This window comes from Diabrotica undecimpunctata, chromosome 9 (genome assembly GCF_040954645.1).
Source record: "Diabrotica undecimpunctata isolate CICGRU chromosome 9, icDiaUnde3, whole genome shotgun sequence".
In the NCBI taxonomy this organism is placed as follows: Eukaryota; Metazoa; Arthropoda; class Insecta; order Coleoptera; family Chrysomelidae; genus Diabrotica; species Diabrotica undecimpunctata.
Window position 1 is genome coordinate 83,218,075 of NC_092811.1, and position 25,130 is coordinate 83,243,204.

General features: G+C 32.6%; 1 protein-coding gene and 1 long non-coding RNA gene across 3 annotated transcripts; one reads left to right on the forward strand and one right to left on the reverse strand.

Annotated features, from left to right (window-relative positions):
* Window positions 1–829: 829 nt before the first annotated feature.
* Window positions 830–24,778, reverse strand: LOC140450197 (LETM1 domain-containing protein 1). Of its 2 annotated transcripts, none has more exons than XM_072543658.1 (4): window positions 24,481–24,778; window positions 19,863–20,520; window positions 18,129–18,294; window positions 830–1,210 (listed from the first exon to the last, which is right to left on the reverse strand). In XM_072543658.1, exons 1-4 carry the CDS (start codon window positions 24,582–24,584, stop codon window positions 1,023–1,025), a joined length of 1,116 nt encoding a protein of 371 aa, XP_072399759.1. In that variant the 5' UTR covers window positions 24,585–24,778; the 3' UTR covers window positions 830–1,022. The 2 variants fall into 2 exon arrangements, with proteins under 2 accessions (XP_072399759.1, XP_072399760.1); XM_072543659.1 differs by having other exon boundaries at window positions 830–1,198; window positions 24,481–24,772.
* LOC140450198 (uncharacterized) lies at window positions 2,553–23,562 on the forward strand. The gene is made up of 4 exons (XR_011951985.1): window positions 2,553–3,009; window positions 3,567–3,666; window positions 22,877–23,054; window positions 23,157–23,562. It is a non-coding gene; the product is annotated as an uncharacterized lncRNA (long non-coding RNA).
* Window positions 24,779–25,130: the final 352 nt, after the last annotated feature.

Below are 25,130 nucleotides of genomic sequence, written 5' to 3' on the forward strand. Positions count from 1 at the left end.
GACGTCACATAAGCCACGCCTACATGCGCGGTATCTTATCTGTTTGTATTTGTATTTGTATCATGGGTTATTTGTGGGTGAGTTTTCACAATGTTGCCGTATTGCATTAAGAATATTACTTTCGAAAAGAAATAACGGTGTCCGCCTGCCTCTCTATTGGCATTCAGGGTATACCTCAATGGCACGGATAAGCTGCAAGCGGTACTAAATAATAAATTTCGCAACAAGGCGAGTGTACCTTCTCTAGTTCGGACTTCCAACAGATGTAAACGTCAAAAATGATAATTGAGAAGTGGATTTGTGTGCTAATAAAGAAATAAATATATAGCCGCTTACCACCGAGTGTTAACGAACTACAAAATGTCTGCCCTGACAATCCTATTAAATTTATATTATAAATGGAGTTATCTTTTTTGCAGATTAAGCAATCGATTTGCCCAATGGGTCGATAACGACCCATGTATGTATGTCTACTATGTATTAATGACGTCATAATTTTTTAAATACTTTTTCCACATAATTTGAATCATTCAAACGCAACATATATCAAAATAAACTATATGTAAAAGAAAAATAGTTTAGGGCATAAATGGGTTAAAGTATCTACTGTAAGTAAAATTTAAACAAAAAACCATCAAGAGACATATTTTAATACAGTTTTGTTTTCTATTGCACAATCCTTGCAATAAGACGTCTTGGTAGCATCAATTTGACAATTTTTAACACAATGTCACTTTTCGTAATTTCTTCGCTAATACCGCAATTAATTTTTCATTAAGATTTACCTTACGTAAACATTATATGGTACAATATAATAAACATCAAACAATCAAGAATAAGATCTGTGTATTTTAGAACACGTTTACAAACTTATTAATTCAAAATACTGAAACAAGTAGTTATAAATATATGTACTTCCAAAAATCTCTTATTTCCAACTTTTGGTGATGAGTTGTAATACTACATGAAATAAAAAATTTACACATTTTATGTAACATATTAAAATATGCAATATACTGGTTTTAATCGTATTTTTCCTTATAGATAAGCATCCAGTTTGAAGGTGCATTGTAGCTTAGTAATACGGGTGCATGAAGCAGTAGAGAGTATGAATCTTTATCAACTTGGGATGACAATTGAATCCAATCAGTTAGCCATTTTATCATTTCTTCATTTTTCATATTAGTTGGATTTAAACCTAAAAGCAATACTACATTAAATTATTAAACCGATATAATGGAATAGGTATCGAAGAATCCGACAAAATTCTTGAAATAATGACAAACTTTTGCCTAACGTACTTGTTTTAATCTGCGAAATACTAGCCATTTGTAGGTCTATGGATCTCATGAAATTTAACTGTATATGGGATATTTATGTTTTCATTTATAGGTTGAATTTCGAATTCATATAGTCTCATATTATGTCACAATAGATAGATATACAGACAATTAAAAAATTCAGCATTAACAAAAGCCACTAATCATAAAAATATTTATTTTGAATGATTAGATCAACACGTTATTTTATTTTTATTCATATAATTTATTGATAAAGCAAATTGTATATCATTTATTTCTTACATCAATAAACCTTTACCTTGCAAATTCAGCAATTATATTCTAGACAATTGGGAAAATATACAACTTCTTTTTTATTTTTCTCTCTCTTTACGGATTCATCAGAGTTAAAAACTAGGAAAATCTACACACTTTATAACCAACAAGCGACAATTGGAACCGATATAGTTAAAATTACAACAAATATAAAGAAAGATCCGAAAATTAGAAAGACGAAAGATTACGTACAGGAGAGATTAGAACTTCTGGACAAAGGAACAACGAAGAGATGGAAAATGTTCGTTGCAAACAGAGTATAGGAAATAAAACCATGATAGTACCCGAGAAATGGTACAAAGTTGACACAAAAGACAACCCAGCGGATATTATATTCCGTGGGATAGATGCACCCGATCTAGTAAAATTTGATTTTTGGTGGAATGGACCTACATAGTTAACAAACAAACAGACATTTACTCCAATAACTATAGACACTCTTGAAACTAACGAAGAAGAGATCAAAACAAAAATATCAGTAAACACATCAACAAAGGAAGAAGACATATGTGAAAGATTTTCGAACTTAGAACGGGTGAAAAGAGTACTGTCGTACTGTAAAGATTTACAAAGAACTGCAGGAAAAAGAACGACAGATCTAAGGAGTTAACCGTCCAAGAATTAGAGGAAACATTGCTCAGAGTAATAAAATACACGCAACTCATTCACTTTAGGCAAGATATACATACACTCAGGAATGAAAGATAAGTAGATATGTAGCATAAATAATTTCCTTATAACTATCGAATATTTAATGTACAGAAATTATTTAATACGCCCCTGGCTATGTATAAAAATTCCTTGAAGTTTTTGTTTATACAAGTGTTTTGCGACACACCTAAGAAAAATTTTAACTGCGTAGTTAAATAATTGTCATATTTACGTTTTAATTTTTACAATCTTCAAAGCCCAGCACTCTTAAGGTCCATAATCCCGTAAAAAGCGTCATTTGAGAAAATTCCGATTGGTCAGCAGCGAGAACTGGTGAGAGAGGTTATGAAGGTCGACTAAACCGAGAGGAAGAAAGACAGTTAAGTTTGGGTAAGATTCGGAAGAAATAGCTTGCGGGTGTAGTCTTCAAATCTGGCAAATTTTTTAATTTTAACGGTGAATTTGTACTCAAAATGTGATCTGGCAGTTTTTGTTGAGTTAATCGTCGATTGTTTTTGCTGTGTTTTATCTGAGAGATTTGTAAGACGGCGTTTCCAATCATTTGAGAGGTCCACAAGATTGCAGTTTGTTGAAAAGAAATGGCCATTTCCACGGTCCAATTGCCCATTTTTATGTTCCATGATTTATGTGGGTGGGACACAGTTGTGTGTTTGTTTGCAGTGTTTCAATTCCGATCCCAAAAACTTTCTTAAAGGAAATACATCAGCCAGAGTGATATAAGGTACTTTTTGTTAAAATTTTTGTAAGTAAAAATAGACATGTTTCATTAATTAATAAAAAAATTTGCTTTCATGACAAACTAAAAAATTGTAAATAAATGAAATTTATTTCCGATCGGAGAGATAAGTTTTATGGATTAGCTAAATGTCATATTAGTTAAGTGCAATTAATTTAAAAATTTAATTAACATTACAAAAAGGGTTGGTATTTCATTTCGAAATATGACAGTCAGTATTATCCCTTTTTTTGACAATTGGTACATAACCATAAACTTGAATTGTTTTGTTTTAAGGATAACCTCAATGTAAGCTCCGTTGAAAAATCTAGATATTTTCATTTTAATAATAATTTAAATTCCTGTAAGTATTCCCAACGTCTGGAGCTTGTTGTAAATGGTTACAAATAGCGCCATTGTAAGTTTTGTTTATAAATTTTGCTAATATTATTTGTATTAACTGTTAATGTGAAGTCATAATAAATGTATAATTTTCCCTCTAAACCAAGAGTTGTAGAATTGTTTCCTTTAAAAAGATTTTCACCCTTTAATATTTTTTATAGGAAAGAATAGCCTTTCTTTCTATCCAGCAAGAGGATTCTTTTAAACGGCGTCCAAATTCAATTAGTTTAGGAATTGTGTTTTGTTGTCCAGAAAATCTATGTAAGTATTTTTTTGATTTCTTTCTTTGTAGTTACCCCATCCAGTCCCTCTTTTATTCACTTACTTACGACCCAGCTCTCCAACCAAACCAAGAGTGGCCGTTCTCAAACGTTTCGGTTTGTTTGCTTACCCTATCTCCAGCCCAGTAATTGCTGTCCCTACTTTCAACTCCCTATAAGTGACACCCAATGAAGTAGGCAAAATAAACCGTTACAGATAGAGGTAGCAAATTTAGGAAGCAAATTTAGCAGTAGGAAGGTTAAGGCATACAGAACTACTCCAAACTACACTACTACTCTATAATACTACCAAATAAAAGTATATAGACCAAACTAATAATTAAGGAGAGTCATACAATAAACTTGATAATATGAAATACCACAGTTAATCCTACAAGGGAAGATCGAAGGTAGGAGAGGAGCCGGCCGCAAACAATTATCCTGGTTAAGAAATATTAAAGAATGGACAGGAATACACAATACAGAGCTGTGTCACGCCGCCAAGAACAGAATTCTAGTAATGAGATAGTCGCCTACGCACTTTGGTGTATGGCATGTTAAGAAGAAGAATACAATAAACTTACATAGTAGACTACAAAAGACATTACACTACGTAAGAAGGAAATACTGGATAATTAAAGGTAGAAGAACCGTAAAAGCAAGAATTAACAACTGCGTAAAATGTAAACGTTACAAAGGACAAGCAGCACAGCAATTTATGTGAGATTTACCCAAACAGAGTTTGCCCGACACATCCATTCACAAAAATAGGGGTAGATTACGCGGGACCAATACGAATAAGTAATACAAAAGGCAGAAGACACAAAAGTTACAAGGGATATATTGCGATATTCGTGTATCTGTCTACAAAGGCCGTACACCTTGAGGTCATAAGTGATATAACCACAGGTACATTTCGAATAAATTGCGATGACATACTAGATAAATTGAATGAAGAAAAAGGAAGAGCAAAACTGATAAGTGAATCACTGTCAATCGAAATAAAACAAAGGAAAAAGAGAGGAGTATTAGGAACTGTACTAACATCTCTTTTTGAAGTGAACAATGAAGCATATAGCGATATAGAGGCACTCGACAAGAATCAAACGCAACTAATAAAAGGAGCACACCATCAGACAAAGATTATGTTAGAAACAATAGCATCGATTAACTATACGGAACTGAGGATAAACAGATTTCAAGATGAACTCATTAAAGGGATGCAAGAAATATCTAAAGGGCTTAACGCCTCAACGGAGAAATCAAAGACATTAGAAAAAGAATACATTACACTTAGAATACAAACGATCACTCAACAAGTAATGGAATTCATACAGAAATACATACAAATATACGAAAGGATATTGAATTTACAATACAACCATTTTACAGATACAGTACAACGTCGGTATAACGAATCTGAAAGCTCCGAAAAAAAAATTCGTTATATCGGGAATTTTTCAATAACGGGGTTCGTTATATCGAGGTTAAATGCGACCAATATTCGTTATGAAGAGGTTCTTAGAGCTGAATTCAAACCTCTATATAACGAATTTCTCATCACTTAACCTCAGTTTAACAAATAATGATTTACAAAATAACTGTAGACCTGTGTCTTAACTTAAAAAGTACGCTACCAAAAACCGGGGAAAAATCCTAAATATTTTTGAGAATAACGTAATTTATTTGACAAAGTTAAATTCGTGTTGGAAATGTAATAAATAAAAATAAGCAAATAAAAAACTACTTTTACTACGTCCATCTATGTCCATCGTTATTGAGTACCCTGATTACCGCTGAAAAGTCAGTAATTTTTGATTGTTTACCTTGTTGTGTTAGGTTATCCATTTCACAATCCAGCACAGTGATAGATTTAACAACACCATCATTTAAAGCATTTTTTTTTGAAAATAACACTTTCAACACATTGAGGGCATCTCTTGCGTCCTTTGATATAAAATCTGGTTGACTAACGAGTTCTTCATTTACGTCGTCTTCTGCTTCTACTGTTTCTTGCTCCCCTGCCACGGAAGATATGATTTCAGGATCAGTGAGCTCTCCACAGATTGCAACATCATCATCCAAGTTGACAAACTCTTAAAAATCCAAGTCCATGTTTAAAGCCTCCCTCACTCTCATCCAACATCCTTCAATTGTTTCTGGTTGTTGAACTTCTGGATTGTCCTAATCTTGGTTTTGGTCACGATCATTCACTTGAAACAGTTGACAATAGTTTTATCGTTAACATTGTTCCATGCCTTTGTAAACATCCACATAGTATCTAACACACTAATTTTGGTTGGAGATTGGCATTCCAAGTCGTTCAAGAATTGAAGGGCAACCTCCCTTCTGTACTTGGTTTTGAAATTTTGTATTATTCCTTGATCAAGCGGTTGGAGTTTAGACGTTGTGTTGAAGACAGGAACTGAACTTTCATGTTTGTTAGCAACAGAATATCTTCATGTGCAGTGCAATTGTCGATAAATAAAAGAATGTGTTTCTTCTTCTTTTTCATCGCGTTGTTGGTTTGTTTCAGCCAGTCATCAAGACCTCTCCGATCATCCACGCTTTTTTATTACCTGTATAGTCTGTTGGTAAGGTTGATACGTTTTTGAAACAACTGGGTTTTTTTGATTTTCCTATGACGAGAGGTTTCAGTTTATCTGTACCGGACGAGTTAGTGACGAGTAAGACTGTCAAACGATCTTTGCTGTTTTTGCCCCCTTTGCAAGGGTTTCCTTTCAACACTAACGTTTTGTCCGGTAGGCACTTAAAAAAAGCCCTGTCTCATCAGCATTGTAGATATCATCTGCATTGTATCCACGGGTCAAGTCTGGCAATTTAGCTTTCCAATCTTCGCAAGTTACATCATCCACGGCAGCACTTTCACCACAAACTTTTTTGAAACTAATTTCGTGTCTCTTTTTGAACCGATCCAACTAGCCATTACTGACTCGAAAGACTGCATGCCCTAATTGTTCTGCAAACTGTTGAGCCTTTTCTTGGAATATGGGACCTCCAACGGGTACATTTTTTTCACGGCACTGTTTAAACAGCTTCATCGACATCCTGTAGCTCACCTTTCTTAGACTTTTTGCAAATTTTGGACAGTCCACCGTCAACTCCGTACTTTTCTTTATTTTTTATTTTTGTGGCTAATGTGGAGGGAGTGATGTCAAAGTTCTTGGCAATCTCAAATGTTTTTGCGACATAGCAAATACGAACACAAAATAAAAAAAACTTTACACTTCGATGTACTGTACGATAATAACACTCAAATCTTTAGGTACTGATCACAGTGCAACCACAGTGTCAAGGTCAACACTGCACTGACTGACTGATGGTTCTAGGGGTAAGGGGTGGGAAACGAGTCCTCTCATCGTTATAATAATTTAGATATTTCCTGGATTAGTACCCCTTTGTTAATTTTTTTCTTTCTTCAATTCTTTAAGATTACCCGTAATATATGTTCACCTTATCATCTAACTTCCACTGTTTATTTTTTGTAAATGATTTTTGGTTTTTTGAGATTTGATGCATTTTTATTGTTTTCTATATAATTATCACTAGAATTCCAGTTCCAGACTTCATTATTTATCAACTATTGAAAACTGCTTCTTAGTTTTCCCCTTCTCCCTTTTTTCTCATTCTTTCTTTTAATGCCACTTTCATTTTAATCATATGCTGGTTTATGAAAATTTCCTCTATATATAAAAATAGTTTCAATTTGCTTTTATTTATCACCATTTCTTCTTTGTCTGCTGTAAGATAATTGACCCTATATTTGACACCTTAAGACATAAAACCGTTTAAAACTAGGTTATAATAGTGACCCCAAATTTGGCAGCAAAATTTTGATTTTGTTCATAAATTTGACATGAAATTGTATTCAATTTTGACAGTGTCAAAAAATTTGACAGTGGATTGTATATATATTTGACTTACATTTACACTTACTTAGGGAATATAAAATTGATAATAATAATTGTTGTTAGGTGGTAAGCTAATAAACTATTTTTACTGAAAATAAAATTTTTATTTTCAATTACATAAACGTACAAAAGATACATAGGTATCTACATATTTAGGTAAGTAAGCCATTTTTTTGACTTTTCCCGGGAATTCTTAACCCTCATAACGAACTATAACGTAGTCGGTCACCTTAGTTTCAGATTTTGGAGCAGTTTCGTTATTTTCGACACCAACTGAATTATCTTCAGTATTTTTTTCATTAAAAAAAAATATTCTTCACAAATTCGACTGCGCTGGGTTTACAAAGTTTCTTCACTGATCTTTTCTTCCTGAAGTTGAAGTTTTTTCTCCTCTCACTTTCTTTTCTATCTAGAATTGCATTTTCTTTCTCATTCTTCTTTTTCAAATAATATTTTTTCCGCTGTTCTGAGGAACATACACTTGGAACTTTTTCTTTATTGGCTCTTACTGATTTTTTGTTTGTACTTCAAACAAAATAGATACGGGAAGGGTATCAATAGAGCATCCTTATTATTCTTTAAAATCATATTTTTATTTTCCTTTACTTTGTCTATCACTTCTTTATCGACGATTTCTTTCTCTATCTTTTTCAGTCCCTTAATTGTTATTTCATCTCTTGCTACATTTCTCACTATTATCCAAAGTTGTATTTGTCATTTCTTTTTCTTTCCAATTTGTTTCTCTTACTTTAATTGTCTTATCACTTAGTTTCTCGCTACATTAATTTTCCCATCAGCCTCGAAAATCGTTCCATCTTCTCTTTTGTTTCCTACTATTTCTATTATTTTAGTTATATTTATATATTTAGTTCTATAATTCGTTTGCTCCACATATTTGCTAGTGTTTTCCAAAACTATATTTTCGCCCTCCATCACTCTATCTATACTAATGATAAGAAGTCTTATAGTGTGCTGCTTGTTCTTCACATTTCTTACTAGGGTCTAAAATAATAGTATCTTTGTTTAAATTCAAATATGATTGTGTAAATTAATCTATACATTTGTCCTCTCTGTATCCCTACGATCCCTATAGTACTGTTCGGGGAATGCATCTCGCTAACCACAAGAGAGTGATCGTTGATAAGAGAGATAGACGCAACTCGACAGTGAACCATTGTAGACATATTAAATTCGTTTTTTTCGTTGTTTCGTAAAATAGTGTAAACCATGGTAACCAACTTCAATCACCGGTAAGCCTTACCTAGTTTTACCTGAACCTATACATTGTTTTGATTGTTTATTGCAACCATTTAAAATTTGAAGATTATTTGCACCTATGAATTAAAGTTCATTCATCTCTCCAGGTTATCGAAGGAAATATAGTTGATGTTAATTTAATTTTTAGTAATTATCTCGTAATAGTTCGTTGTTTGTTTAATTCGCCACAATCCTCTTTATCTAATATTGTTACATTTGCCTATACACTTTCCTTAATGACTGCCGAGTTTTCTCAGTCATCTAAAATTTCTTGTTTCTGTATTCCCAATTTATGTCCTCCCAACACAACACCAACATGCAACCTCCATTATTATATCATTCGAAACCTCTCCTTGAGGAAGCTTGTTTTCTTGTACCTTTTTCAGATTCTTCAAAAGAAAAACTAAATTTATATCTTCTACCTTTCCATTCCATTTAGCCAATTTCACCTTAGTTCGAAAGCTCTTAAGTAAATTTTTGTCTACAAATTATCCTACGACCCTTAAAGCACCTATTAAATCATCTTTAACTTTATTTGATTTCAAGGGGCATGTATCTTGTACATCTGACAGAGTTGATGAAATTTCATTTTCCAAAACTTTGGAGAAATCGACACCATTAACGTCGAATGGATATAATCCACATTTCCTAAACGCATTTTTTAGTATTTGCTCTTTTCCAGAACCAAGGACTTTTTGCAAAACTTTATTATGGAATGGCGCAATATCTTCCTTTTTATGGGTTTTTTTTATTTTCTAATCTACAAGCATAAACTTAATTTTGCCACCCACTTTTTAATGGATGAAAAACGACTACATCCATAGGTTGTAAAATGTGGGTGGCGTTAGGTTAGGTTAGGTTTCGGAACAAAACGCACTTAAATTGTAAGTTAAGTGGGATTTATGCCCATCAACAAATAAAACAACTGGAAATGGATCGTTATTTTTTAACAACCAGTTTTAAAAATTATTGGATATGAATTCAAAGAAACTCTCAGCTGTCATCCAGCCAGACTTCGAGCGTCTTATTACCCAGCCAAGTTGTGGCCATTTTAATATTATATTTTTAGGGGTCCGTTCATAGCTTAAAATTATCATCGGCGAAGCTACTTCACCTGCAGCATTGCCTAAAAACACGAAAATGTATTAAAATAATAAAAGTGTTATTATTTAACATAATTTACCTGCTATTAGTATAGTGATACATTCCTACTATTTTTGATCCTTTTTAGTAAGAACTTTTGTGCCCTTTGGCGACAACAAAAAGGCTGTTTCATCAGCGTTACATATTTGTCTGGGGTTGGTGATTTCAATGTTGTTTTCAACACAATATTCATTGATTTCCTCAAACCTTTCGGATATTTGTTTCTGAGACAGCAGACCTAGAGCTTGTTAGGTTTTGGGTCATTCGTTGATTTAATTCCCGATGTCGCTGCAAAAATTCTTCAAACCAACGTCTACTAGACCTACCATTTGTAAAATTATTAGGCCTCTTCAACCTTTTCACAAGCAGAGCAAAACTGTCTAACAGTTGGTTACGGGAAAACCGGTTTTGGGAAACCATGGGAAATATTCCTCATACTATGTACATCAAAGTTATAAGTGGCATATTAAATTGTTTAGCTGCTGAAACACAACACATACTATTTTTACAGGCTTTTATATCTCTACTCAGATCCTCCTACTTATTAAAAAAAAATAATGTTAAATTAATTCAATTTTTCACATAGCAACTTTCGTATATCTATTTTTGACACCTCTTGATTTTAAATTTGACTGGGGTGTCAGATTTAGGTTTTTAAAACATTGTTAGTGAAATATACCAAAAAAGGAAAACTATACGTAATTTCTATGCGATGGATACAGAAAAAGAATATCTATTATTAATATAGTTCGGCAAATAATGAAGGAAATGATTTATGAGCGTAATCAGTTGGTTTTTCGTATCGTTTAGCTATCGCAATCAGGGCCGCATTTAGGTCAATTGATGCCAATTTTTATTTAAATAAGAATATATTAAAAATGGATTTAAACTACGATGTTTATATGTATGCATATATATATATATATATATATATATATATATATATATATATATATATATATATATATATATATATATATATATATATATATATATATAACAGAAAAAGGTGTCATTCCGGTTCGATCACATTAGTGATTTCTTTCTTGATTTTTTTTTGGTAAATCGTCTATAATGTCGTCATAATTTATCGCCTTTGTTACGTCACTTTCTATGGACAAAATCGACAAAAAAACAGAAAAAGGTGTCATTCCGGTTCGATCACATTAGTGATTTCTTTCTTGATTTTTCTTTGGTAAATCGTCTATAATGTCGTCATAATTTATCGCCTTTGTTACGTCACTTTCTATGGACAAAATCGACAAATTGTTAAGACGTTCTTGCTTCATACTTGATCGGAAATTATTTCTAATTCTTGACATTTTCGAAAATGACCTTTCAGCGGACACGTTGGCAACTGGTATACACAAATAAATGCGCAAAGCTATATCAAAATTAGAGAAAATATCTTTTAATCCACTCTTCTTTAAATATTTAGATATGTCAATTGGTGATTTTCTTGTGGTATACAAATGACCCTTTAAGTGAATGCATTCATGTATGAATGATGTATCTAGGTCGTCTTTATAAATTTGTATCAGATTTTCAGCATCTTTAATAATTTCTTCATTGTTTAATTTTGTCAAATCTGTTATAACACGAAAACGTTGATAAATAAGTCCATAAGATTCCAGATGTCTGTTCAGGTCTCTTATCGGAGTGTCGATTATAATATAGAATGTGTGGATTTTCATCTCATCACTAGCTGAAAAGTTTAGTTCATCATCAGCCCCCTCGTCAAATTAAATTTTTCTTTTTCTCTTTCTTATTTCTTTATAAGTTTTATTTTGGCACAATCGTTTAGCTTCCTCTTTATAAATGGCAAAATTATTTTTGAATGAGGTAAAGTAATTTAAAAGAGCTTCATACTCTTTAACGACAAAAGTCAGATCCATTGCAGGACTCTGGACATACTTATTGGATAGGTTCATTCTTTCTAAAATATGTTGCCAAATGCCAGCTAATAAAGCCATTTCAAAAGTGTCAATTTTTTCAAATATAGAAACGTTTTTTTTATTTCGCTGAAACCAGTGTATAACGCTTGGTGATTTAAGTTGTCAGTAAAAATGTTCTATCTATATGTGGAAACCGAGAAAAATGTATATAATTCTTGTAAAACAATGAAAAAGGAAGTGGCGTTCAGACATGATTCTGCTGTCAAAGATCCTACCAAATTGAGATAATGTCCAGATCAAGGTACGCACTCAGCAAGTTTATTGTGCTTTTTTATTCTGGCCTGCAGCGCTGAATATTTTCCAGACATATTGGAAGTGTCATCATACGGCTTGATGCGACAATCACTTAAATCAATGATACATTCCTCTAAAGTCGAAATCACTGTCGATTCCAAAGCAGCAGATTTGTAACTTTCAGATGGAATATACTTAATAAATCTTTCAGTCGGCATACCATCACCAGGAACATAGCGAACTAAAAATGCTAAAAATACTAGCTGATCAACATGAGACACGTCTGGTATCAAATCAACTATTATAAAATAGTATTTTTTTTTTGCTTTAATTCGCCAACCATCGTTCTTCTTACTTTTCATCCCATCAAAATTATTAGTTCCTCGTATATAGTGTTTGACAGATAATTACACTTCCCTTGACCAATATTTTCAAATTTAGGAGCAAATGTGCTCACGTAAAAAAGGATCAAATACTGCGTTCTAAACAACCTAAAAAGTTGCCGTTTTGAACTGATCCCATAACTGAATTATCTCCTCTAATGACAAGTCCTCTTGTGGTCAGTGTAATTATTGTTGCAACAACACGTTGCAAAATGTTGCGCCAGTATTGTACTTCGCTTCTGAACGTTCTTGTTATGGAACAGTATATTCTGTTTTTTTTTTTTAAAATTTACCTCGATTGAATAAACTCAAGACAATCAAAGGGCCCTGTGGCCCTTTGATTTTTCATGTTGTTTTAATGTGACGCCAGCATTCTTCCAGTCATTAAAACCTGTAGTGAAAGAAGTCGATTGCGCCTGAAATAGATGGCAAGGAACAAGGAATACAAAATACACTATTTTTCGATCTAGAATAAAGTAGCCAATTTCTGAACTTCATTTCACTGTTAAACATTTTCTTGGAAAAAAATGTTATTCGATTTTAATTTTTATATACAAATATTTTTTTGCGCAGTATTTTTGCCGCCCTCTCATAATTTGTCGCCCTAGGCAACTGCCTATATTGCCTAATGGATAAAGCGGCCCTGGTCGCAATTAATGTTACCAGGAAGCGTGTCAGTAGCGGAGAAAGGGTGCGTATATAGTCAGTATATATTTAGTTTTCTCAGAGTTATAAGTACTGTTACGTAAAAATATGAGTCATATTAAAAACCTGTAAACATGTTGTTTATTCACTAATATGTTGTAGATTATACGAGACCCTTCGATCAGCTGGCAGAAATCTACCTGAAACACTCGCTTCGAAGTTTCCAGAAACCGGTCGGATGATGACCCGGCCGATTTACTTTCTAGTATAATCAGAAGGATTCGCCTGAACTCTCGAAAGCTGTATTCTCATATATAATAACGGAGCTTTCATTGAAGGGGACAGTCAAAAAAGAAGCTCGCGCTCGCGTTTAAATTGTAACGTCCGATAGATAAATTATGTGTATTATTAGTCAAATAAATTGTTGTACAGTGGTTTAATAAATTGATATAAATTATCGTGTTTTAATAAATTAAAATAAGAACAATAAATTAGAATTAATTAAAATATTACAGTACATTGTGTGTTAGAAGTATACAGGTGGCTTTGTGTTTAAAGATATATTGCTTTTGTTAAATATTGTTTAATTAAATAAAAATGGAAGAACCTAGTTGTAGCAGGGAGAGTATAAATGTAAAAAGTTCTCTCAAACAGTTGGAAGCTAAAAAAATAGTGTCTAATGTGTACGAGTATTCTCTTTCCAGAAGGCCATGCCCATCAGAGTGTTCCCACTGCAACAAAACGGAATCGAAGGAAGCAGCAGTGCTAAGAACGACGATGGTCAACGACGACTGGACGCCTACCAAGATAAGGGAAGAACAAGAGAGAGATCCAGTTGTACAGAAAATTCTAAAATGGAAAGAGGAAAACCGTCGACCACCTTGACAAGAAAGAGCAGAATAGCCGAAGTACTTCGTCAGTTACACGACAGTCCATCAGGAGGGCATTTTGGTGTAAAGAAGACCCTTCAGCGAATTCGGGAACGGTTTTATTGGATGAACAGCTCCGACGATGTAAAAGACTGGTGTAAGAAATGTACTATTTGTGCTACGAGTAACGGGCCTTATCGAAAAAGAAGAGCTCCTATGAGACAATATAATGTTGGAAGCCCGTTTGAAAGAATAGCATTGGACATTGCAGAGCCATTTCCAGAAAGTGAAAATGGAGGCAAGTACATGTTGGTAGTAATGTATTACTTAACTAAGTGGGTCGAGATTTACGCACTTCCAGACCAGAAGGCCGCCACCGTTGCAGATAAGTTGATCCAAGAATATATTAGCCGATTTGGAGTGCCTTTGGAGATCCATAGTGACCAAGGCAGAAACTTCGAAAGCGATTTATTCCAAGGAATATGTGATAGACTAGGCATGAAGAAAACAAGAACTACAGCTTATCATCCGCAATCGGATGGTATGGTAGAACGGATGAATAGGACAGTTGGCAAGTATTTGACAAAGATGGTGTCCGATCATCAGCGGGACTGGGACCAATATCTTCCGTTCTTCACAATGGCCTATAGATCTGCTGTTAACGAATCAACAGGCCAGACACCAGCAAGGGTCCTATTCGGACGCGAGATGCGACTACCTTGTGATCTACAGTTTGGGTGTCGACCTGGAGAAGATGTAGCAGGTGAAGAAGAAACGGTACGATACGCAAGCCGAAAAGGGATGTTTTAAGAAGAACGACAAAGTCTGGCTCTATATCCCAAAAAGCGAAAAGGTTGTTCTCCCAAGTTGCAGCAGTTTTGGGAAGGTCCATACCTCATTATGGAGAAGATCAATGATGTCTGACGTGACCACGACGTGGATGAAGAAGTGGAAGTAAACCATGTCCAACATGTGTCTGACCTCACGTTTGAGGAATTCATGGGTGCCTGTGGAGGTACCGGTAAAGCAAGACATGGTGTTACCACTGAAGAAAGGCAAGATCTACTCGTGCTTCTCGATTCACTGGCCCTTACCATCCCGGCCAGTATCAAAGACGGACCAGGGTTGGCATCCGTCTTTCGAAGGAAGTTCGGTCGAGTTGCAGAACTTCAATGCCAAGTGCCAGCTCTCGGTAAAACCTTAAAACTCCAAGATGCATCACGTTACCTTTTCTACCTGGTAACAAAAGACACTGCCCGTGATCAACCTACCTACCGAGATGTATGGGAAACCTTACTTCAATTGAGAGAGCACGTACTAGAGTCCGACGTGCAAAAGTTAGCCATGCCAAAGTTGGAGTGCCGCCAATTAGATTGGAGGGTTATCCGAAATATGGTGGAGGAGATCTTTAAAGACACCGAAGTCCAGGTGTTAGTCTGTTGCAATCCGCATAGTTACTGGTGCGGAGAGAAAACCGTCCCTTGTCATTTTTATACAACTGGAAGTTGTAAAAGAGGGTCTAGTTGCCGATACCAGCATATCGTTCCAGTTCCAGTCCCGACAAGGTTACAGGAGGAACCATCTTTTAAGAGGGGACAACGTTACGTAAAAATATGAGTCATATTAAAAACCTGTAAACATGTTGTTTATTCACTAATATGTTGTAGATTCTACGAGACCCTTCGATCAGCTGGCAGAAATCTACCTGAAACACTCGCTTCGAAGTTTCCAGAAACCGGTCGGATGATGACCCGGCCGATTTACTTTCTAGTATAATCAGAAGGATTCGCCTGAACTCTCGAAAGCTGTATTCTCATATATAATAACGGAGCTTTCATTGAAGGGGACAGTCAAAAAAGAAGCTCGCGCTCGCGTTTAAATTGTAACGTCCGATAGATAAATTATGTGTATTATTAGTCAAATAAATTGTTGTACAGTGGTTTAATAAATTGATATAAATTATCGTGTTTTAATAAATTAAAATAAGAACAATAAATTAGAATTAATTAAAATATTACAGTACATTGTGTGTTAGAAGTATACAGGTGGCTTTGTGTTTAAAGATATATTGCTTTTGTTAAATATTGTTTAATTAAATAAAAATGGAAGAACCTAGTTGTAGCAGGGAGAGTATAAATGTAAAAAGTTCTCTCAAACAGTTAGGAAGCTAAAAAATAGTGTCTAATGTGTACGAGTATTTGAGAGAAACATTGTCTCAGTCGGAGGTAATAAGTCAAAAGTTATTTCAATTTGGAAAAAAATAATATGGGTCCATTGACATCTGTTATGGCAGTTCAGAACGCACATGCGATGCTTGCGGTATCTCAGAGAGGACATTCCGAAGAATTAATGACTGAGTGAGGATGAAATAAATAAGTAAGCAAGAGAAATCGTCGACATCCAAACTTTAGGGTCGACCTAAAAACTTTAGGTTTGCACCGGTCAATTAAACTTACAATTAAAAATATTATATATAATATGTATAAAACCAAAGAACAGGTAACAATTAGTGTTGTGTTAAAAAAAAATAAAAGACAAGGAACTGTGTAATATTAGTTTAACAAGTTTGTGGAGAGTGCTGAAACATTTAGTTTTTCGATATAAAAAGACAAATAATAGATAGATAAGTATTATGTGAACTCTATAATGTTGTTTCAAAACGGTGGCATTTTTAAAGAAAATACATGAACAATAAAACGTCTGATAGTCCGAGGCAAGTTGTATTTTTAGATGAAACTTGGATTTTCGCTAAAGTCGAAATCGACACAGACAAACTCTTAAAACTGTCGTTTTAACTGACAAGAACGACGTGTTCAAGTCGAGCAAGGAAGCATGTTGCTCTTTAAGTATTAACATTTACAACCGTTGTCATCGACCTAGGGCCGCATTATATTTTAAATTTAAATATGTAAACCATATATTGATGTCTCCACTGTAATTTTAGTGGTGCTAGTACCAAAACCAGATACAGGATGATCTGAGCTAGATCGAAAACATTATGCATCTATAAGTTTTGGACGACACTTTTAACAAGTTCAAGTTTTAATTAAATGTTTTTACACCAATATACAAATTTTAAAGTTTTTTACTTCTGTATAAGTTTTTTAACTATGGTATACAGCCAACTACTGGGATTTTCTCATTAGTTATATATATTTGAGTATCTTATATCTTTAGGTATATAGTCGACTTCCACTCATCCGAAACATTATTAATGTGAATGAGAACTTATTTTATAAACTAGATCTAATGTATCATTTTTATTATTTTAAGCAGAAATATAATATTCCACTGTTACAATGTTAAGTGACCGCAAGAAACCACATTTTCTTAAGCGCCGCCAATGATCGAATTCAAAATTTCCTAGAATTCATGAAGAGCACGTGATTTCCGCTACATTTGACAACGTACGGAGCGTGATTTCTGATTTATAGTTTCATTTAATATTTGCCAGACTTTAGTTGGGTGTCCCTATATTTGACACCTACATGTCAAATTTAGACAATAAATGTTATATCAAGCAACAAAACCTTCCTTGCATCAGTAGCAACATTGTAGAACACATTTTAAAAGAAACCTAATTTTCACTCACCTTAATTTATTCACCACATCAAAACACAACAGACGCTATTACACCATGTGCATGCTCATTACAACTGCTTTTTTGACTACCAACTGAGTAAGAAAGTCGGGGTGAGTAATTTCAGAACAAATGAAAGATGGCGTTACTACCACAAATATACTGAATTGAGGATCGATCAATTTTCTTAATTTTTAGCTTTATTGATAAAACCTGTCAAATATACGGACAGTGTCAAATATAGGGTCAATTATCTTATTATTTAGTTCCACTAAACATATTTAATTTCCTTGGTTGCTCTCTAGCAACAGTAGTGTTATTTGCAAAAAAAAATTCAAAAAATCAAACATCCCAAAATTCTATGTCTATGTCCTCTAGCTAATAACTCTCAACAATTGATGCAGATTTTCATTGTCCAGATAAAAAAATAATTTTTAAATAAAAAAATGTTTTTTTTTAATTTACCTCGAATATAGCAAGCCTTCTTAAGAGCATCTATAGGTAAATTATGTACACCACCTTCTCTCATTATTGCTTTATCCATTTCTTTTAAAATATAAGCTCTTTCAGTCAATCGACTCCTTCTGAAAAATATGCCTACTGACATGTCATGCATTTTTAAAAGATGAACCTAAAATTTAAAATTTAGTTAATGTAATATACAGTTGTGCAAATTAAATGGGGCAACTAAAAAACTAGCCCAAAGTTATATAAATTGTTCATTTCTCCTTCATGAAAGTTTAGTTCGGCTAATGGATTAAGTCCACAGTCAAAAGAAACCAACAGCACACACACACCTTCATGAAAGCATACTTTTATTTCTTTATTAATCTGAATATGCCATTTACAATGTAATAATCGCAATAAAAAATAAACAATTGATATATTAAAATAAACAAATCACAAAATGTACACAAGTTGTAGAAAAAAAAAACAATTCAAGCTATGTGCTATAACCATAGAATAACCGAACACACGTGTGTTCGATTGTTCTCTGCTATGACAACTGTTTTATTATTTTTTTAAATTGGCTGTAAGACATAGTAAACAAATCGAATTGAGATTGATTTTCATTCAAAATAGTAATTATGGTAAAACGGAATATGAAATAAATAACTATTCCTTGTTCTGTGAAATTTAGTACAGGAAATAAGTTCAAGATGTTCATTATAATTAATAATTTGTCTTATATACAAGGAAAATAGAAATAACTGGTGTCTAGAGTCCCAAGAGATTTTAGATACTGATGATTCATTACCAGTGTTTAGCTGTAATATTGAGAGTGGAGTTTTAAGACACTATTATAAAAATACATTGCTTATCATATATCTGTAACTCATTCCATATTATCAAAAGGCTCTACAAAATTTCTATAAAGTTTAAGTCTAGTGTTTCAAAACCCATAGTATTATATTTACCTTTCTCTTGTCTTGCTATTATTATTTAACAGATTTCATTGTATCCCTTACTTTGTCACACTATGCTCCTGGAAGTGAATCAACTTCTTCAGGTTTATTGATCAGGTTTTAATCAGAGTCTCATGCTAATTTGATGTTTAATCGAACTGTTATGAATTCAATATAATTGCAATGATTTGGGATGACAGAAAAACCTATTATAATACACACAGGCACAACAGTTTTGCCTCACTCAGTTTCTTGCACAAGAGTTTGCTGTTTGTTTGCAAATCCTCAATAAACATGACCTTATTGATGATAATTACCATTCACATTTTGCCACAAATTGTGAATGTCACTTAACGTGCAAAATGTAAAATATCATAGGTAAAAATGGCCTTAAAAAAATGTACTACAAAAAACAAATTATCTATAAACCAATGATCTTTTAATAAAGAAAAAGATCAGGTACTTATAATCATAAATTTTCAGAAAATAATTTTAAAATATTAAAATTTGGTAATGCAAAACTATTTAATCCATGTGAATGTATAGGAGGAGGTAGATAATGTAACAAGAAAGTTTTGGAACTGCGAAAACAATATCAAATCTGGATCTAAAAAAAGGATATTGACAACTATGGAAATTTATATAATGAATAATAATAAAAAGCAATCAATGTTTCATTCCCATTCATTTGCACAGTACAATACTTATGTTGGTATAGGAGTTACTAATATATAATCAAAAACCTTTCTGCCATATAAGTAATATAAGGTGTAAGGTTATAGGAGTTACTTACTATGTGATTGCTGCTTAAATAAAGGAGATGGTAAGGCTCGGTCATAAAGAGTTCTTTACACTTAGCAATTTCGCCAACAGTAGGATGCACACCACTGCCTATTTTACCAACTACTTCTTTCCAAGACTTGTAAAGGCAATGCGGTTTCAAAAAATACATCTGACTTTGCAAATGTCGAAAAATAGGTCTATTATGAGTTAATCTATCCTTTAAACTTAATATTTGATATTCTGACTTTTGTTTTAAATTCCAAAAATGGGAACATAGTAAGTAACGAGGAAACATATATGCTAAAGGTAAAATCACATAAGATCCAAATGGTATAGAGAATATAATTAACACTGGGGCTACTTTTTTCATATCTTTTGGCATCTGTTGATATAATTCCATTTCTCTTCTAAGTAAATTAGCAAAACTTTTTCCAGGTGTATTTAGTATCCTAATAATCCTGAAATATTCTTTGGTATCTTTAATAAACTCTTTAGTTCCATCTATAAACAGTCTATAAGTTTGTACAGTTTCAGGGAAGTTTTTTGCTAGAACTTTATCAAAATTTTTTAAATATTCAACATATTTTGTAACAACATAAAAGCGTAGCTTTTTAGCCTCTTCCCTTTTGTAGATAGATTTTCTATGTTTACATCTAACTATTGTATAGCTAAAAGAAAAAATATATTTTAACAAATGCTCAAACTTTAGCAATACAATTAGAACTTTCATGAATTAGTAAAAATGTTTTAGTTCCAATATGTTAAAATTGTTTATATTATTATACTGCAAAGAGCTTATCACTGCTCTGGCAGAACAGTGACCTAAGTGCAAAATATTCAATATTGAGTTAAAACCACAATTTGTCCTAAAAAGGTCTAATAATTATGGAATAATATTTATGTATGTGTACTACCACACATTACTGCTGGATGGCAGTTGCATCAATTTCAATTTGTATGAGTAACTATTAGGCAGTCGTTGGCAAAACAATGATACATTGTTTAGTTGCGTCTAACAATTCAGGTGGCATGCTGCTTGTAAAAAAACGTCGCAAGTGCAGTTTCTGTTAGTGACACTTATAAATTGTGTTGTTTTTGTTTAAAAATTTGGAGAAACAACGACGTAAGTTGTCATTGTTATTATAGGTAATGGATTTTGACAAGAGCTCTGACCCTGTAAATAACAGATAAACTTGTGTACAGGTAAACTTGTTAAAATCCATTACCTCTATGAAATCTCATTATTTTCTTTTGATACCTTAAGATGTTAAGACGTAAATGTATTTTGTGCCATTATTGCTCCATTTTTGTTTTATTTTTAACAACAGGTTAAGTTGAATATTGTCGCATTTGTATTTTGCGTCAGTGTTGCTTTAAAATTTGACTACTCATTTGAGTAGTTAGGGCTTTATACTTAAAAAAAGTTTTATAAAAAAACAATACATTAGTAATGTAAAATAGCAGGTAAATACTAAAATTATTTGTTTTTACAGTTGGAATACATTAAAACTTAGATAATTTATTTTAAATGAATAATCTTTCACACACCTTTGTTATCATTCATTTGCTTTTCCAAAATGTTTTCGGACTCACATCTATTTACTGAAATTACAGTTGCGAATATAGGATTTAATAAGAGTAATTCTGAAACTACCCACAATACCATTCTACATCCAGTTAATGTGCCTCCTACCGATTTGAATGAAGATATTAGTGAAAATATTAAGGGTAATATGGAAAATATAAGTTCATTTGCCTTAGAAGTAGACCCCGGGGCCATCTATCCACATTTGGATTTCGACACAGTTTCAATTGAGAATGTTCCTAGTACTAAGTATTATGTGATACCAAAATCAAGAACGACTGCTCCCAAATACATTGTTGACAACAGAAGCTCAACAATTATTAAATTAAGGAAAATCTCTAGAATACAATACAATCACCTGGATGGTGCTGAAGAGCACAAAGATTTTTCTTCAGGTTTAAGTGATAACTTTTCTTTATCATAGAGTAAATATTGTAACAATTCAAAAAGACTTGAAAACGAAGAAAATTCTTTAGTTCCTAAAAAAGCAAAAAAAAAGAAAACATAACCCTGATAATTGGATTAGAGTAAAGGCTAAAAGACTAAGAAATAGTGGTCAGACCTATACATCAAAATAATCAACAAAAAAATGGGATTGCCATATTGGAATGGAATAAAGAGAGATGCGTGCTGTCATGTTTTAAAAAGATTGGTGAAACACGGATATCTCAGTTATTTACAGAATATTGGGCACTGGCCATGTTGCAAAAGTAGAGAGACTTGTTGGCTTCTGCCATCGAAAAGCTAAATCTTAAATATAGTCACATATCTGCTGAGAAACACAGAAATCCAAATTCTGCCTTTTACATTCCAATAGAAGGGAAAAGAGTTCGAATCTTTAAAACTTTTTTAATAAATACCTTCGTTATAACTACAATGAACAGTGCGAATAGTTATTAAGGCCAAAGCAAATGGAACTAGAATTATTCCCACGAATAATAGAATCAAGCATCAAAACTAAAGAAAGATTAATTATGAAATTTTGAAGTCTGTATGTGACCACATCAATTCAGTTCCTCGTATTGAAAGTCACTACGTCAGAAAAGACACTAACAGAAAATTTTTTGACAATGACCTTTCTACAGCTGAGTTATACCGAAACTATTCAGTAAAGAGGTCATCTGCCAAGATGCCCAGGGCAAGTTACGATAAATACTCAAGAATCTTAAATACAGAATTCAACATCGGTTTTTTTTGCAAAAAAATGATAACAGTTACAGAAATCATCTTGAAAAAAAAAAAGAGTTAAGTCAAGGTGAGAAACAAAGAGACAATGAGAAAGCTTTTAATAAAGAGATCCTGTTGGCTTTCATACAGGGCAAAGTCCTATATAAGGTGTTATAATTTGACTATAAGTAAAAAGGATAGTTACTACATACTTTTCTTCTAACTTGTAGGTAGCTCTATCAGTTTTTATTCATTTTTTTGTATTGTTGCAGGTAACAGGAATCACAAACTACAAATCTTGCTGTTTCTTTTGTCATAAAAGTCTTCGCCACAGGGGAGTACAGAAATTGCTTCGTGTGTTTTACACTATCTTGAAGAACTATCACAAAGAAACCCTGGAGGGGACTTAGTATTTTATTTCGATAATTGTGGCAGTCAACAAAAAAATCGGTATGTAAAATAAAAGTATTCATTTATTTAGTCATTAATCAATAGTTTTTTCAAGTGTAATAATAGCCTTTTCTATAATAGTTAATCACAGATTTTTTTCAGACACATGCTTGCTACATACATCTATGCTGTTTACTGCCACAAAATCAATTCCATAACGCTTAAACATCTGATTCACAGTCATACCCAAAAAGAAGGGGACGTCATTCACAGTATTATAGAGAAGTCTGTGACAAAAATCAAAAAATCTGATCAAATTTACGTTCTTGACCAGTACATCTCTGCAACTCTGTCTACAAAGAAAATTGGTAATCCATTGGAAGTAAAAGAAATGAATTTTGATACTGTTGTGTATATAAAACTTATCTGTGATAAAATGGTGCTCAGTTTGGAAGACAAGAAGAAAAAGACAACTCTTTGTTCATGTACAAAACAAGCTACAAACAAGTAGAATGGGCCTGTGTAGAGTTTAGGTCAAAAAGAGGGCGCACTTCTGAATTAAAACCTTGAAGAGAGATGCAAATAAAACCTGTATATTCAAAAAAACATTCCAATACCCGGTATTAAAAAAGAAGTAAATAGTTTAATTGACTGTAAAAGATTTTATATACCTTTCTTTGAGTCTGTATTATAATTTAAATAATCAGTATTGTTTAAAATTAGTTTTATGCATTAATGATCTTTTTTATTGCAAGCCAGTTCCTAATTTATGTAATTAAATTGTGTACATAAATATGAACATTTTGTTCACTTTGAATGTTGATATGTTAGTTTATATATTGTAGAATTATCAGTTTTTTGTTTGTAAAAATTCTAATAAATAATATGTTTTACATAACTGTCGATTATAGTCTTTACTTTGTAAAGGGATACATGCTAGTTGATGTAATGCCCAATTGTCTTATTAAGACAGCACTTTCAAAGTTGCAACTATTCATACAAAGTTTTGGTATAGAATAAACAAAAACAGTTTGAGTTTTTGCCTCTCATAAAATTTTTTTATTTTTTGCACTTCAGTCACTGTTCTTCTGAAGCAGTGATATAACAATTCATAAGCAGTTTATATAAATATTATACATGACAAAAGAATAATAAAGTCTATGTTTTCTGTAATAAAAAAAATTGGCATGGATGTTGTCATTTGAAAGTAGATAACTCTGGTAACAATTGAAACTAATGCAGACCAGGTATCTTAAAATTCCAAATATTTTACTACAATACCATAGCAATCTGAATCTATAATTATCAACATTAACCAATGATCATTTATAAGATTTTCTTGATATTATTATCTAGTTTATAAAAAAGTATTTTACTAGTTGAATGTCTCCTTAATTTTTTGGAATTACATCACGGAATTATCAAATTGTTTGAGAATTTAAAACTCTTAAAATACACATATATACGCATTCTACACTACAGATACCTTAATGAATTGTTCACAGGACAGGATTGTTTAAAAACTATAGAACCAAAATTGGGACTTCTCATGTATGTACCTGCTACCGCAGGTATTCTCGATAGATGCATTTTGTCAAATGAGTTTGTTAGACATAACGAATATACATCTCATATATTACAGAACAAATGAACAATAAATAATCACTAAAAATTTAATGTATTTAGTGTTGACATTTTAAAAATTCAAAAAACTTCATTTGTAGGTTAATCATCATCTTCTTTTTTCATTAAACGTCAATAACAACAGATCTGAAGGTTTTCAAGCTATCTTCCCCATTTATTCATAGAAAAAAAAAAAATGGGTTGAGTTTTGAGTTTACCGAAGTACAAACTGATTGTAGCCGTAAATGTCAAACATGGAACAAATAATTTCAGTTTAGTTAGCAGTGTTGACATGTTTTTATAATGTAGATGCTGTATGCTTCAAATATAAAAGAAAAGTACATTTTGTTTATATTATGTTATTAATTCTGCAATTTATAATATATATAAAACAATATTGAGTAAATATTTGTTTCTTTTGAGATTAATTACAGTTAATTATTAGAATTTTTTTTGCAATTACCCTTTGATAGATTAGGGAATAGATTTGGCAATCGTTAAATCAGCAGTTGC

Bases quoted from the DNA above. Each gene is read 5' to 3' on its own strand.
- LOC140450197 (XM_072543658.1), bottom strand. From the start codon at position 24,584: ATGCATCTATCGAGAATACCTGCGGTAGCAGGTACATACATGAGAAGT. The intron at 20,521-24,480 runs GTATCTGTAGTG...TTTTTCTTTTAG, and splicing joins CCTGTGAACAATTCATTAAG to CTATACAATAGTTAGATGTA. The intron at 1,211-18,128 runs GTAAATTAAAAA...AATTTAATGTAG, and splicing joins GAAGGCTTGCTATATTCGAG to TATTGCTTTTAGGTTTAAAT.